Genomic DNA, 15820 nt, shown 5'->3' with positions numbered 1-15820 from the left:
CTCATTCTATCTCGTCCCCCCGTCTCCTCATCCTCTCTTTCTTCTTAGCTTTCTCCTCATTCTCTTCAGTGGTTGATACCTTTTAATGGCTAACTGAAAAGATGGTAACAAATTGCAAGCTTTCGAGACTACATACGTCTCTTCATCAGGCAAAGACTAAAACAAATTCTGAAGAATCACATATTTATGCACAACATAGTATAGGAAAAAAAAAAAGAGGGGAAAAAAACCATGGATAAGCCAGGTGACATGAAGCAGAATTACCATGGGTGATAAACAGTTACGTCCATAAATATTGGGCCAATTCTTAGATAAGGATTGTTTTATTGTCCTGTGATTAGGGTCTCTGTTGTGATGACCCCACATGGTCTGATGGGCAAGTTCCCTAGTTGATGTAAAAAGACATAAATCCATGTGACACATTCATTCCTGCAGTAAGAATATCAAAGGTCGTCATCAGTTTATATTCCCAGACTCTCCTGTCTTTCTGTGATTTGAAGTTACCTTTTAGCACAAGTAATTTCATGTCCATAATGTTATGATTTGTGAGACAGAAATGTATTGCCACAGGTAGATCCATTCTTTTTTCTCTTATTGTATGGCGATGAGAGTTCATCCTTGTTCTCAGTTTCTGCCTTGTCTCCTGAAGGGAATTACGCTACTGTTTTGGGTTAGCTTCGGAGAATGAGGAGACTGGCGGACAGTCAGAAAGTGAGGAGTCAGGGGATGGAGAGAGAATGAGGAGACAGGGACAAGAGAAAATGAGGACATGGAGAGACTGTCACCGGACTGTCACGATCCCTTAGCCGCGGCCAGCAGTTTGTCACAAAATCCCCAGGGATTCCTGACCACTGCCACCAATATGTCACGGATTGGGGTGACTTTAGACCAACAGACGGCTATTACATGTGCAGGGGGCTTATGTTAGTTATCCCTCCACTGCCACAATGTGATAAAAAAAAACACACACAAGGCTAGTGACCTCTTAGTTTACAGCAGGGGCTTATTTTAGGTATCCCACTGCTCTTCCATATACCATGAACTGCAGGGATTTGTGTATATCCCGCTTACAGTTCCACTTAAACCTTGCAGCTCTCTGGCGCCCCATTTTCGTCAGGTCAGATTAGGTACTGCACCTAGGGTAATTAGTCGCCAGAAAGGCTGCCTGCTGTGTACTGGCTATTGGGCACGCTGCAGCGACGCGATAAACTACTCCCACTCAGGCAGGAACAATAATTATCAATGCCGCAGTCGCTGCAATGTCACCCAAAGGCCTGCACACGGTAGTGCCGCCACCAGCTTCGATTAAACGGGTCCGAAGCTAACCCAAAACAGTAGCGTAAATTCCCTCCCTTTTTTTTCCCCTCTTTTTTTTTTTTTCTTTCTATACTATGTTGTGCATAAATATGTGATTCTTCAGAATTTGTTTTCGTCTTTGCCTGATGAAGAGACGTATGTAGTCTCGAAAGCTTGCAATTTGTTACCATCTTTTCAGTTAGCCATTAAAAGGTATCAACCACTGAGGACTCTCAATTCTAAATATTTTTCTATCCACTGGCTAACACGGTACCAAGATATATTTCTTTCCTGTATCCTCATTCTCTCTGATCCCTCCATCTAATCATTCTCTCTCTCCGTCCCCCATCTCCTCATAACCTCTCTGTTCCCCCTTTCTCCACATCCTCTCTATGTCCCCCCTGACTCCCCATTCTCTCTCGTCCCATCTCCTCATTCTCTGTTTCTCCTTCCCCCTTCTCTTCATTCTCTCTCGTCCCCCAGACTCCTCATTCTCTCTCTCTCTCTCTATCTCCTCGTGCTCTATCTCCCTGTCTCCTCATCCTCTCTTTCTCCTTCCCTTGTCTCCTCATCCTCTTTATCCCCCAGTCTTTTCATTCTCTCTCTCTGTCCCGGTCTCCTCATTCTCTCTCATCCCTCATCTCCTCATGCTCTCTCTCCCTGTCTTCTTATCCTCTCTCTCTCTCTACGTCCCGTCTCCTCATCCTCGCCCCGTCTCCTCATTCTCTCTCGTCCCTCCATCTCCTCATCCTCTCTCCGTCACCCGTCTCCTCATTCTCTCTCGTCCCCAATCTCCTCATTCTCTCTCATCCCCCATCTCCTCATGCTCTTTCTCCTTCCTCTCATTCTCTCTTGTCCCCCTTCCTCCTCATTATTTCTGTATCTTTTCAGGCGTTCAATGTCATTAATGGTGGCTCCCATGCCGGTAATAAGTTGGCCATGCAGGAATTCATGATCCTTCCTGTGGGGGCATCAACCTTCCGCGAGGCCATGCGCATCGGGGCAGAGGTATACCACAACCTGAAGGCTGTCATTAAGGCCAAGTATGGCAAAGATGCCACCAATGTGGGTGATGAGGGTGGATTTGCTCCCAACATCCTGGAGAACAATGAGGGTGAGTTGACAAGACTCCTTGGGGGAGGTGCAGGGTCTGACAGTGACCTGCCTACTCCTCACCCCTCATCGTATAATCGTACAGTATAATGTCTGCACCCGGAGATCAGTGGGTAATGAACGAGGGCGTTATATCTCCTGCAGCACTGGAGCTCCTGAAAGCCGCAATCGAGAAGGCTGGATACCCAGATAAGATCGTCATTGGGATGGACGTCGCTGCATCCGAATTCTTCCGCAAAGGAAAATACGATCTGGACTTCAAATCACCAGACGACCCTAACCGCTACATCAGCGGAGAAGAGCTGGGCAACCTGTACAAGTCCTTCATCAAGGGCTACCCGGGTGAGGGCGGAGACTTTATATACCCAGACAGAAGAAAGCTGTGAGCTGCCCCCTTCAGGGTGATACAGATAGGAGGGGGCTGGGAGCTGGCCCCGCCCCCTGCAGGGTAATCATCTCCTCTTTTCCCTGCAGTGGTCTCCATTGAGGACCCCTTTGACCAGGATGACTGGGATAACTGGAAGAACTTCCTCTCCACTGTTGACATCCAGGTCGTTGGTGATGATTTGACTGTCACGAATCCAAAGAGGATCCAGAAAGCTGTGGAGCAGAAAGCCTGCAACTGCCTCCTGCTGAAGGTCAACCAGATTGGCTCTGTTACTGAGTCCATCCAGGCGTAAGTGTCCAGAGTGGCCACTGTAGAGACACCAACACTGCTGGGAGAGGATGCATGAATTCTGTTCTTTCCTTCAGTCCCATCGCTCCGATGTATAACATTCCAGCCCCTAGTGTATAACATCCGTTCCCCTCCTTCCCAAGGTATAACATCCGGCCACCCCCCCGGTGTATAACATCCTGCCCCCTATGTATAACATCCCACCCCCTATATATAACATCCCGCCCCCTATGTATAACATCCCGCCCCTCAGCTGCTGTATAACATCCCGCCCCTTCATCTCCACCCAGTGTATAACATCTGGCCCCTTCCCCTACCCCTGTATAACATTCATTGCCTCCAACACACCTAGTGTATGACATCTGGCCACTCCATCTCCCCCTAGTGTACTACTGGCCCCCCATGTCCCCACGTCGTGTAACATACATCCCCTCCATCTCCCCACGATGTGTAACATCCGTCCCCTTTATTTCCCAACGATGTGTAACATCCACCTCCTCCATCTCCCCATGATATGTAACATCCAGCCCCTCCATATTCCCTTGGTGTGTAACATGCAGCCCCTCCATCTCTCCCCAATGTGTAAGATCTGGCCCCTCCATCTCCCCATGATGTGTAACATCCAGCCCCTCGACCTCCCCACAATGTGTACCATCTGGCCCCACATCTCCCTATGATGTGTAACATCCGTCCCCTCCATCTCCCTGGTGGTGTGTAACATCCAGCCCCTCCATCTCCCCGGTGATGTGTAACATCCGGCCCCTCCATCTCCCCATGATGTGTAACATCTGGACCCTCTATCTTACCATGATGTGTAACATCCACCCCCTCCATCTCCCCATGATGTGTAACATCCAGCCCCTCCATCTCCCCACAATGTGTAACATCCAGCCCCTCCATCTCCCTGGCGGTGTGTAACATACAGCCCCTCCATCTCTCCATGATGTGTAAGATCTGGCCCCTCCATCTCCCTCCAGTGTATAACATTCAGCCCCTCCATCTCCCCATGATGTGCAACATCTGGCCCCCCATCTACCCACAATGTGTAACATCCATCTGGAGCGCCCCCAGACGCAGGGCAATGGGGTACTCGGTAACGGGTCCCTCTGTCTCGGTTCTGGGGATGTCACGGTGGCCCGACCCGGTCCGTGGCCCTGTTAAAGGGGCGTCCAATTAACGGTGTAGGTGGTGGTCGTTTAGGTCGCGGTAAATAACGAGGACACAAGGTTGCAGTCTCTTTACCTTTTACTGTAGACTTCGGCATCCACAATCCAGAGCACTGCTAACAGGGCTTGCTGAGACCGGCCGGTCCGAAGGCACATCCAGAGTTCCCTTTGCAGGTGGAAATCAGTAGCCTTCCTACTTGCGCCTGTGTGTTGTAGTACCTCCCTGCTGAGCACCACGGGATAGTCCTCACAACTCTTGTATCTGTTCCTGATGTTCTCTCTCTCCGTCCCCCAGTTTGGATAGGACGCACCCGTATGACGGGGTAGGCCTGGAGCTATTTTATAGGGACCCTAGAGACGCCCCTCTCCCACAATTTGCCTCCATTGTCTGCTTAGGTGAAAAGGTGAGACAGCCAACCTAAAGTCAACTGCCCTGCCGTGATTGAAGTAAAGCGTAGAGCCAGTACTCCCTCGGTGTTCCGGCCACCGGCTACATGCCTCAGAAGGATGTTGCCACGATCTTAGGGCACGACTCCTCCCGGTATTATCTCCTTGTGCTGTGATCTCGTTTTTCACTTCTCCACAATATACTTCGCTTTTTGTCCTTTCTTAAGATACCGCCGCAATGAAGTGCAGGCGCGGCTCCATAACGATCTGTCTCTTGCTAGGCCTCTGTCAGGATCCCACCCCTGACAGGGACCCCCCTGAATCTTTCCCCGCAACACCCTCTGTCACTGGATGTTGCCTGGGCAAAACCCAGTCAGCTTTTCTCTCTAACTTCCTATCCAACCTCCAGTTTTACCAGAGTGTGAGGAGTGGCCTAATACATAGCACCCTTAGCTCCCCCTGGTGGCCGGAGTGTGAAGTGTAATGTGTGACTGTGATACCTGGTCAGGTGAACTCCTTTAGTACAATCAGACGTACCATCACTCCCCTTAGTGGCAGAGCGACAATACTGCACGACCAGGACTCTGGGGCGCTGCACGTCTCCTCCATCTCCCTGGCCGTGTGTAACATCCAGCTCCCCATCCCCCCACGATGTTTAACATCCAGCCCCCCATTTCCCCATGATGTGTAACATCCACCCCTCCATCTCCCCATGATGTGTAACATCCAGCCCCTCCACATCCCCGGTGTGTAACATCCAGCCCCTCCATCTCCTCACGATGTGTAACATGCAGCCCCACCATCTCTGCACGATGTGCAACATCCGGCCCCTCCATCTACCCCCAGTGTATAACATCCTGCCCCTCCATCTCCCGGTGGTGTGTAACATCCGGCCCCCCATCTCCCGACGATGTATAACATCCAGCCCCTCCATATCCCCCAGTGTGTAACATGCAGCCCCACCATCTCTGCACGATGTGCAACATCCGGCCCCTCCATCTACCCCCAGTGTATAACATCCGGCCCCCCATCTCCATACGATGTATAACATCCGGCCCCTCCATCTACCCCCAGTGTATAACATCCTGCCCCTCCATCTCCCGGTGGTGTGTAACATCCGGCCCCCATCTCCCTACGATGTATAACATCCAGCCCCTCCATATCCCCCAGTGTGTAACATGCAGCCCCTCCATCTCTCCACGATGTGTAACATCCGGCCCCTCCATCCCCCCAGTCTATGACATCCGGCCCCCTCCATCTCCCCCATGATGTGTAGCATCCAGCCCCTCCATCTCCCCCATGATGTGTAGCATCTGGCCTCTCCATCCTCCCCAGTCTATGACATCTGGCCCCTCCATCTCACCCTCCCTCGATGTATGACATCCGGACCTCCCCTGTGTATGACGTCTGGCCCTCCCACGTGCCGTAAACCTTTACCAACATTCAGTGCCAGACTGAGGTGCCAGGGGCCCTCCAGTAACACTGACCCTGGGGGCCACTGTTCAGCTACATGCAGATATCACATATATAATAGTGGGGGGTAGTTTGTTAGACTAAGGTGCAGATGGCGCCTTTCTGCACATAGTGACGTGGGGACCATACAAGCAATGGATGGATTTATAGGAATCCCACGCCCACGGTGCCGCTATTTACCGCTGCGTATACTCAGCATGCCCATTTCTGCAGCCGAGGTGCGGATTTTGACCAATTGAATGTCATTTCAAACAAGTGCAGCATTTAGGACGTAGCGCTTTAGACGTCCAACCCGCTGCTATTCCTGATGGTTTATTTCATCTTTACAGCTGTAAGTTGGCTCAGTCTAACGGATGGGGTGTGATGGTCAGCCACCGCTCCGGAGAGACCGAAGACACCTTCATTGCTGACCTGGTGGTGGGACTCTGCACAGGACAGGTAAGGAGGACGGGAAGACAGGCGAGGGAAGGAGGAGGACGGGAAGACAGGCGAGGGAAGGAGGAGGACGGGGAAGACAGGCTGCACCCAGGCGAGGGAAGGAGGACGGGAAGACAGGCTGCACCCAGGCGAGGGAAGGAGGACGGGGAAGCCAGGCTGCACCCAGGCGAGGGAAGGAGGAGGACGGGGAAGACAGGCTGCACCCAGGCGAGGAAAGGAGGACGGGAAGACAGGGTGCACCCAGGCGAGGGAAGGAGGAGGACGGGAAGACAGGCGAGGGAAGGAGGAGGACGGGGAAGACAGGCTGCACCCAGGCGAGGAAAGGAGGAGGACGGGGAAGACAGGCTGCACCCAGGCGAGGAAAGGAGGAGGACGGGGAAGACAGGCTGCACCCAGGCGAGGGAAGGAGGACGGGGAAGACAGGCTGCACCCAGGCGAGGGAAGGAGGAGGACGGGGAAGACAGGCTGCACCCAGGCGAAGGAAGGAGGAGGACGGGGAAGACAGGCGAGGGAAGGAGGAGGACGGGGAAGACAGGCTGCACCCAGGCGAGGGAAGGAGGAGGACGGGGAAGACAGGCTGCACCCAGGCGAGGGAAGGAGGAGGACGGGGAAGACAGGCTGCACCCAGGCGAGGGAAGGAGGAGGACGGGGAAGACAGGCTGCACCCAGGCGAGGAAAGGAGGACGGGAAGACAGGGTGCACCCAGGCGAGGGAAGGAGGAGGACGGGAAGACAGGCGAGGGAAGGAGGAGGACGGGGAAGACAGGCTGCACCCAGGCGAGGAAAGGAGGAGGACGGGGAAGACAGGCTGCACCCAGGCGAGGAAAGGAGGAGGACGGGGAAGACAGGCTGCACCCAGGCGAGGGAAGGAGGACGGGGAAGACAGGCTGCACCCAGGCGAGGGAAGGAGGAGGACGGGGAAGACAGGCTGCACCCAGGCGAAGGAAGGAGGAGGACGGGGAAGACAGGCGAGGGAAGGAGGAGGACGGGGAAGACAGGCTGCACCCAGGCGAGGGAAGGAGGAGGACGGGGAAGACAGGCTGCACCCAGGCGAGGGAAGGAGGAGGACGGGGAAGACAGGCTGCACCCAGGCGAGGGAAGGAAGAGGACGGGGAAGACAAGCTGCACCCAGGCGAGGGAAGGAGGAGGACGGGGAAGACAGGCTGCACCCAGGCGAGGGAAGGAGGAGGACGGGGAAGACAGGCTGCACCCAGGCGGGAGAAGGAGGACGGGAAGACAGGCGAGGGAAGGAGGAGGACGGGGAAGACAGGCTGCACCCAGGCGAGGGAAGGAGGAGGACGGGGAAGACAGGCTGCACCCAGGCGAGGGAAGGAGGAGGACGGGGAAGACAGGCTGCACCCAGGCGGGAGAAGGAGGACGGGAAGACAGGCGAGGGAAGGAGGAGGACGGGGAAGACAGGCTGCACCCAGGCGAGGGAAGGAGGAGGACGGGGAAGACAGGCTGCACCCAGGCGGGAGAAGGAGGACGGGAAGACAGGCGAGGGAAGGAGGAGGACGGGAAGACAGGCTGCACCCAGGCAAGGGAAGGAGGAGGACGGGAAGACAGGCGAGGGAAGGAGGAGGACGGGGAAGACAGGCTGCACCCAGGCGAGGAAAGGAGGACGGGAAGACAGGCTGCACCCAGGCGAGGGAAGGAGGAGGACGGGGAAGACAGGCTGCACCCAGGCGAGGAAAGGAGGAGGACGGGGAAGACAGGCTGCACCCAGGCGAGGAAAGGAGGAGGACGGGGAAGACAGGCTGCACCCAGGCGAGGGAAGGAGGAGGACGGGAAAGACAGGCTGCACCCAGGCGAGGGAAGGAGGAGGACGGGGAAGACAGGCTGCACCCAGGCGAGGGAAGGAGGAGGACGGGGAAGACAGGCGAGGGAAGGAGGAGGACGGGAAGACAGCCTGCACCCAGGCGAGGGAAGGAGGAGGACGGGGAAGACAGGCTGCACCCAGGCGAGGGAAGGAGGAGGACGGGAAAGACAGGCTGCACCCAGGCGAGGGAAGGAGGACGGGGAAGACAGGCTGCACCCAGGCGAGGGAAGGAGGAGGACGGGAAGACAGCCTGCACCCAGGCGAGGGAAGGAGGAGGACGGGGAAGACAGGCTGCACCCAGGCGAGGGAAGGAGGAGGACGGGAAGACAGCCTGCACCCAGGCGAGGGAAGGAGGAGGACGGGGAAGACAGGCTGCACCCAGGCGAGGGAAGGAGGAGGACGGGAAGACAGCCTGCACCCAGGCGAGGGAAGGAGGAGGACCGGGAAGACAGGCTGCACCCAGGCGAGGAAAGGAGGACGGGAAGACAAGCTGCACCCAGGCGAGGGAAGGAGGAGGACGGGGAAGACAGGCTGCACCCAGGCGAGGGAAGGAGGAGGACGGGGAAGACAGGCTGCACCCAGGCGAGGAAAGGAGGACGGGAAGACAAGCTGCACCCAGGCGAGGGAAGGAGGAGGACGGGGAAGACAGGCTGCACCCAGGCGAGGGAAGGAGGAGGACGGGGAAGACAGCCTGCACCCAGGCGAGGGAAGGAGGAGGACGGGGAAGACAGGCTGCACCCAGGCGAGGGAAGGAGGAGGACGGGAAAGACAGGCTGCACCCAGGCGAGGGAAGGAGGACGGGGAAGACAGGCTGCACCCAGGCGAGGAAAGGAGGAGGACGGGGAAGACAGGCTGCACCCAGGCGAGGGAAGGAGGAGGACGGGAAAGACAGGCTGCACCCAGGCGAGGGAAGGAGGACGGGGAAGACAGGCTGCACCCAGGCGAGGAAAGGAGGAGGACGGGGAAGACAGGCTGCACCCAGGCGAGGGAAGGAGGACGGGAAGACAGGCTGCACCCAGGCGAGGGAAGGAGGAGGACGGGAAGACAGCCTGCACCCAGGCGAGGGAAGGAGGAGGACGGGGAAGACAGGCTGCACCCAGGCGAGGGAAGGAGGAGGACGGGAAAGACAGGCTGCACCCAGGCGAGGGAAGGAGGACGGGGAAGACAGGCTGCACCCAGGCGAGGGAAGGAGGAGGACGGGGAAGACAGGCTGCACCCAGGCGAGGGAAGGAGGATGGGAAGACAGGCTGCACCCAGGCGAGGGAAGGAGGACGGGAAGACAGGCTGCACCCAGGCGAGGGAAGGAGGACAGGAAGACAGGCTGCACCCAGGCGATGGAAGGAGGACAGGAAGACAGGCTGCACCCCGGCGAGGGAAGGAGGAGGACGGGGAAGACAGGCTGCACCCAGGCGAGGGAAGGAGGACGGGAAAACAGGCTGCACCCAGGCGAGGGAAGGAGGACAGGAAGACAGGCTGCACCCAGGCGATGGAAGGAGGACAGGAAGACAGGCTGCACCCCGGCGAGGGAAGGAGGAGGACGGGGAAGACAGGCTGCACCCAGGCGAGGGAAGGAGGAGGACGGGAAAGACAGGCTGCACCCAGGCGAGGGAAGGAGGACGGGAAAACAGGCTGCACCCAGGCGGGGGAAGGAGGACGGGGAAGACAGGCTGCACCCAGGCGGGGGAAGGAGGAGGACGGGGAAGAAAGGCTGCACCCAGGCGAGGGAAGGAGGAGGACGGGGAAGACAGGCTGCACCAAGTCAAGGGAAGGAGGACGGGGAAGACAGGCTGCACCCAGGCGAGGGAAGGAGGACGAGAAGACAGGCTGCACCCAGGCGAGGGAAGGAGGACAGGGAAGACAGGCTGCACCGAGGCGGGGGAAGGAGGAGGACGGGATGACAGGCTGCACCCTGGCAAGGGAAGGAAGAGAAAGGGAAGACTGGGACTGCCTGTCGGACAGGCGAGGAAGACATGGACTGTGTGCAGGACTGAGGAGGAGGAGGACAGGGACTGCATGCAGAACTGCTGAGGAGAAGAGGGGACTGCTACAGGACTGGTGAGGAGGAGGAGAGGGACTGTGTAAATGATATGGACTGTGTGCAGGACTGAGAGGAGGACAGAATACAGAACTGGTAAGGAGGACAGGTTACAGGACTGGTGAGGAGGAGAAAGACTGTGTACAGAATTTGTGAGGAGGAGGACAAGGACTGTACAGGACTGGTGAGTAGGAGGAGGACAGGGACTGCGTGCAGATCTAGTGAGGATGAGGACATGGACTGCGTACAGGACTGGTGAGGAGGAGGACAGGGATTGCATACAGGACTGATGAAGAGGAGAGGGACTGTGCACAGGACTGGTGAGGAGGAGGACAGGGACTGTGTAGAGGACTGGTGAGGACAGGGACTGTGTAGAGGACTGGTGAGGAGGACAGGGACTGTGTACAGGACTGGTGAGGAGGACAGGGACTGTGTACAGGACTGGTGAGGAGGACAGGGACTGAGTACAGGACTGGTGAGGAGGACAGGGACTGTGTACAGGACTGGGGAGAAGGACGGACTGTGTACAGGACTGGTGAGGACAGGGACTGTGTACAGGACTGGTGAGGAGGACAGGGACTGTGTACAGGACTGGTGAGGAGGAAAGGGACTGTGTACAGGACTGGTGAGGAGGACAGGGACTGTACATGACTGGTGAGAAGGAGAGGGACTGTGTACAGGACTGGTGAGGAGGACAGGACAGGGACTGTGTGCAGGACTGGTGAGGACAGGGACTGTGTACAGGACTGGTGAGGAGGAAAGGGACTGTGTACAGGACTGGTGAGGAGGACAGGGACTGTACATGAGTGGTGAGAAGGAGAGGGACTGTGTACAGGACTGGTGAGGAGGACCGGGACTGTGTGCAGGACTGTTGAGAAGGACAGGAACTGTGTACAGGACTGGTGAGGAGGACATCAGGGACTGTAAAAGACTAGTGAGGAGGACTTGGACTATACAGGACTGAGGAGGAGGATAGGGTACAGGTCTGGTGAAGAGGAGGGGGCAGTGCACAGGACTGGTGAGGAGGAGGACAGGGACTGAGTACAGGACTGGTGAGGAGGAGGACAGGGACTGAGTACAGGACTGGTGAGGAGGAGGACAGGGACTGAGTACAGGACTGGTGAGGAGGAGGACAGGGACTGAGTACAGGACTGGTGAGGAGGAGGACAGGGACTGAGTACAGGACTGGTGAGGAGGAGGACAGGGACTGAGTACAGGACTGGTGAGGAGGAGGACAGGGACTGAGTACAGGACTGGTGAGGAGGAGGACAGGGACTGAGTACAGGACTGGTGAGGAGGAGGACAGGGACTGAGTACAGGACTGGTGAGGAGGAGGACAGGGACTGAGTACAGGACTGGTGAGGAGGAGGACAGGGACTGAGTACAGGACTGGTGAGGAGGAGGACAGGGACTGAGTACAGGACTGGTGAGGAGGAGGACAGGGCCTGAGTACAGGACTGGTGAAGAGAAGGTATACACATGGGCTTCCCACACTACACAATGAAATAAAACCACCAGCAACTAAATAATATTCTGCTCATTGTTTTCCTAGATTAAGACTGGCGCCCCCTGCAGGTCAGAGAGATTGGCTAAATACAACCAGCTGATGAGGTAAGGCCCGGGCCGCGCACCCTCGTGTTATTATTTATAGCTGGTGGGTTGTATGTGGGCATAGACAATCTAATGAAGGGCAGTGCCCACGGCATCACTGGGTCATGGACCGTCATGTCTCTGACCAGCACCGATCTCTTCTGCAGAATTGAGGAAGAACTGGGCGACAAAGCGAAGTTTGCTGGACGTAACTTCAGAAACCCCCGGGCCAAGTGAAGATAGACGGTCATGAATCTCCTGCCTCATCAGCCTCCTCACCAACCACCTAAGACTCCTCTATACATACTACAGATCCAACATGGCTGCTGTGACCCCATTGCGCCACCCGGAGGAGGGTGTAAATACACCATACCTCATCCGCCAGGCCCATTCCTCACATGTACAGGACATTTGGTGCCGTATGAGGCACGATCGTCAGGGCCTCCTACTGCACCTCCACTTACCGGTGCCACGCATCCACCCGAGGTGTAAGTGTCCCGTATGACATCACCGGCATCTACTGATGACGTCATACAGCGCCTTGATACTGACAAGGGCCATCATAATGGTGCCTCCATGGATACCCAAACAACAAATAAAACAAATAGAAAAACCAAAGGAAATGCGTCATGTACTTACTTTTAGGAAGAGATGTCTCTCCATTCCTACGCGCTGGTGACTGCTCTCAGGCTCTTCTCAGACGGGCGCAGTATGGGACAGATGTCTCCTGATCTCGAAGGGTCCTAGTGATGGTTGGCAGCTCGTGGTGCCCGAGCAGAGCTCACACCATACTGGCACCATCATGGCAGAGAGCTCACCCAATACCGGAGCCATCATGGCGCAGAGCTCACCCCATACCAGGACCATCATGGGCAGAGCTCACGTCACCTCTCAGGGGCCATCATGGCGCAGAGCTCACCCCATACTGGCACCATCATGGCAGAGAGCTCACGTCACCTCTCAGGGGCCATCATGGCGCAGAGCTCACCCCATACCAGCACCATCATGGGCAGAGCTCACGTCACCTCTCAGGGGCCATCATGGCACAGAGCTCACCCCATACCACAGCCATCATGGCACAGAGCTCACCCCATACCACAGCCATCATGGCGCAGAGTTCACCCCATATCAGGACCATCATGGGCAGAGCTCACCCCATACCAGGACCATCATGGGCAGAGCTCACGTCACCTCTCAGGGGACATCATGGCGCAGAGCTCACCCCATACCAGGACCATCATGGGCAGAGCTCACGTCACCTCTCAGGGGCCATCATGGCGCAGAGCTCACCCCATACCAGCACCATCATGGGCAGAGCTCACGTCACCTCTCAGGGGCCATCATGGCACAGAGCTCACCCCATACCACAGCCATCATGGCACAGAGCTCACCCCATACCACAGCCATCATGGCGCAGAGCTCACCCCATACCAGGACCATCATGGGCAGAGCTCACGTCACCTCTCAGGGGCCATCATGGCACAGAGCTCACCCCATACCACAGCCATCATGGCGCAGAGTTCACCCCATATCAGGACCATCATGGGCAGAGCTCACCCCATACCAGGACCATCATGGGCAGAGCTCACGTCACCTCTCAGGGGCCATCATGGCACAGAGCTCACCCCATACCACAGCCATCATGGCGCAGAGTTCACCCCATACCACAGCCATCATGGCGCAGAGTTCACCCCATATCAGGACCATCATGGGCAGAGCTCACCCCATACCAGGACCATCATGGGCAGAGCTCACGTCACCTCTCAGGGGCCATCATGGCACAGAGCTCACCCCATACCACAGCCATCATGGCGCAGAGTTCACCCCATATCAGGACCATCATGGGCAGAGCTCACCCCATACCAGGACCATCATGGGCAGAGCTCACGTCACCTCTCAGGGGCCATCATGGCACAGAGCTCACCCCATACCAGGACCATCATGGGCAGAGCTCACGTCACCTCTCAGGGGCCATCATGGCACAGAGCTCACCCCATACCACAGCCATCATGGCGCAGAGTTCACCCCATATCAGGACCATCATGGGCAGAGCTCACCCCATACCACAGCCATCATGGCGCAGAGTTCACCCCATATCAGGACCATCATGGGCAGAGCTCACCCCATACCAGGACCATCATGGGCAGAGCTCACGTCACCTCTCAGGGGCCATCATGGCGCAGAGCTCACCCCATACCAGCACCATCATGGGCAGAGCTCACGTCACCTCTCAGGGGTCATCATGGCACAGAGCTCACCCCATACCACAGCCATCATGGTGCAGAGTTCACCCCATACCAGGACCATCATGGGCAGAGCTCACGTCACCTCTCAGGGGCCATCATGGCACAGAGCTCACCCCATACAAGGACCATCATGGGCAGAGCTCATGTCACTTCTCAGGGGCCATCATGGCACAGAGCTCACCCCATACAAGGACCATCATGGGCAGAGCTCATGTCACCTCTCAGGGGCCATCATGGCGCAGAGCTCACCCCATACCAGGACCATCATGGGCAGAGCTCATGTCACCTCTCAGGGGCCATCATGGCGCAGAGCTCACCCCATACCAGGACCATCATGGGCAGAGCTCACGTCACCTCTCAGGGGCCATCATGGCGCAGAGCTCACCCCATACCAGGACCATCATGGGCAGAGCTCATGTCACCTCTCAGGGGCCATCATGGCACAGAGCTCACCCCATACCACAGCCATCATGGCGCAGAGCTCACCCCATACCAGGACCATCATGGGCAGAGCTCACGTCACCTCTTAGGGGGCATCATGGCGCCATGATGGCATGGTGCAGAGCTCACCCCATTCCTGGCAGATAATGGCAGAGACTCGCAGGCAGGATCTGTCCCTAATAGCTGCAGGTGGAGTTGACCTATGTCCACGAGTGTTAACCTGATAAATGCCACTGTTCAACTGACAGCGCCATTAACAGGGCCTTGGCATGGGAGCGCGTCGTTTCATGCTCCCATTACAGCCCCTTGACGCAACTGAAGGCCACCCACTGGTTGCTATGACAGCAGGGGGTCTCTGCACTTGTAATTATGGGGCTTCCATGAAACATGGCCAGGCATCAAAGGAGACAGTGATTTTTACTATATGAAGCAATACTGGGGTGTGATCCCAAGTTCTAGGCTCTAAAGGGGACTAAAAAAAAATACAGGAAAAAAAAAAAGGAAAAAAAAGTTAAAAGAATAAAAACAAAAAGTTCACGTCACCTCCTTATCCTCCATTAAAAATAAGGACAATTTAAAAAAAATGATGTTATTGAAGCATCCAGCAAAGTCTGATCAAAATCTAAAAATATTTAACACCAAAATTGATTAAGCATTTTTTTGCTGTATTGAGGTGACAAAAAATAAGTAAAAGTGCAAGATTGTGCACAGCAACTACACACAGTGTCAGGTCGGCGTCGTTATACTGATTACAATTATACCTTGGTTGATAAAATCCGTCTTGTGGTTGTTATTTAATCTTTATTTGTTGTTTTCAGTTAATGAGATTCTTGTGCTGCGGGGCAGTTCTCGGTTCAGATGCGGCGCACTCCCTGACGCGCGTCCACCCTCTGATGAAAGACCCGTTCCAAAACGTACATCGGGAAGTGCGCCACACCTGACCTGAGAACCACCCAAGTATCCTACCTAGCCTGCTCATTTATGCCCTTACTACATAGGAATTGTATTAGCGAAATTGATACCTATCCCTAGCTTTGGGTCTACTTGGAATCTATTCCCTATTCAATGGGTATGTATATATATATATATATATATATATATATATATATATATATATATATATATATATACACTCACCGGC

The 15820-nt window shown here is 55.7% G+C and overlaps 1 protein-coding gene across 1 annotated transcript in view; it reads left to right on the top strand.

Moving 5' to 3' along the window:
- ENO3 (enolase 3) overlaps positions 1 to 12578 on the top strand; it is a 37409-nt gene extending 24831 nt beyond the window's left edge. Inside the window, exons 7-12 of the mRNA XM_077261562.1 lie at positions 2188 to 2410; positions 2554 to 2751; positions 2884 to 3085; positions 6441 to 6549; positions 11955 to 12013; positions 12160 to 12578. Of these exons, the coding sequence (XP_077117677.1) occupies positions 2188 to 2410; positions 2554 to 2751; positions 2884 to 3085; positions 6441 to 6549; positions 11955 to 12013; positions 12160 to 12229 (861 nt within the window). The 3' untranslated portion in view covers positions 12230 to 12578. The remainder of the gene's footprint in view (positions 1 to 2187; positions 2411 to 2553; positions 2752 to 2883; positions 3086 to 6440; positions 6550 to 11954; positions 12014 to 12159) is intronic.
- Positions 12579 to 15820: the final 3242 nt, after the last annotated feature.

The sequence above is a fragment of the Ranitomeya variabilis genome, chromosome 5 (assembly GCF_051348905.1).
Source record: "Ranitomeya variabilis isolate aRanVar5 chromosome 5, aRanVar5.hap1, whole genome shotgun sequence".
NCBI lineage: Eukaryota > Metazoa > Chordata > Amphibia > Anura > Dendrobatidae > Ranitomeya > Ranitomeya variabilis.
Note: the sequence above shows the minus strand (reverse complement) of the source record. Positions and strands in the feature narration are given on the sequence as shown.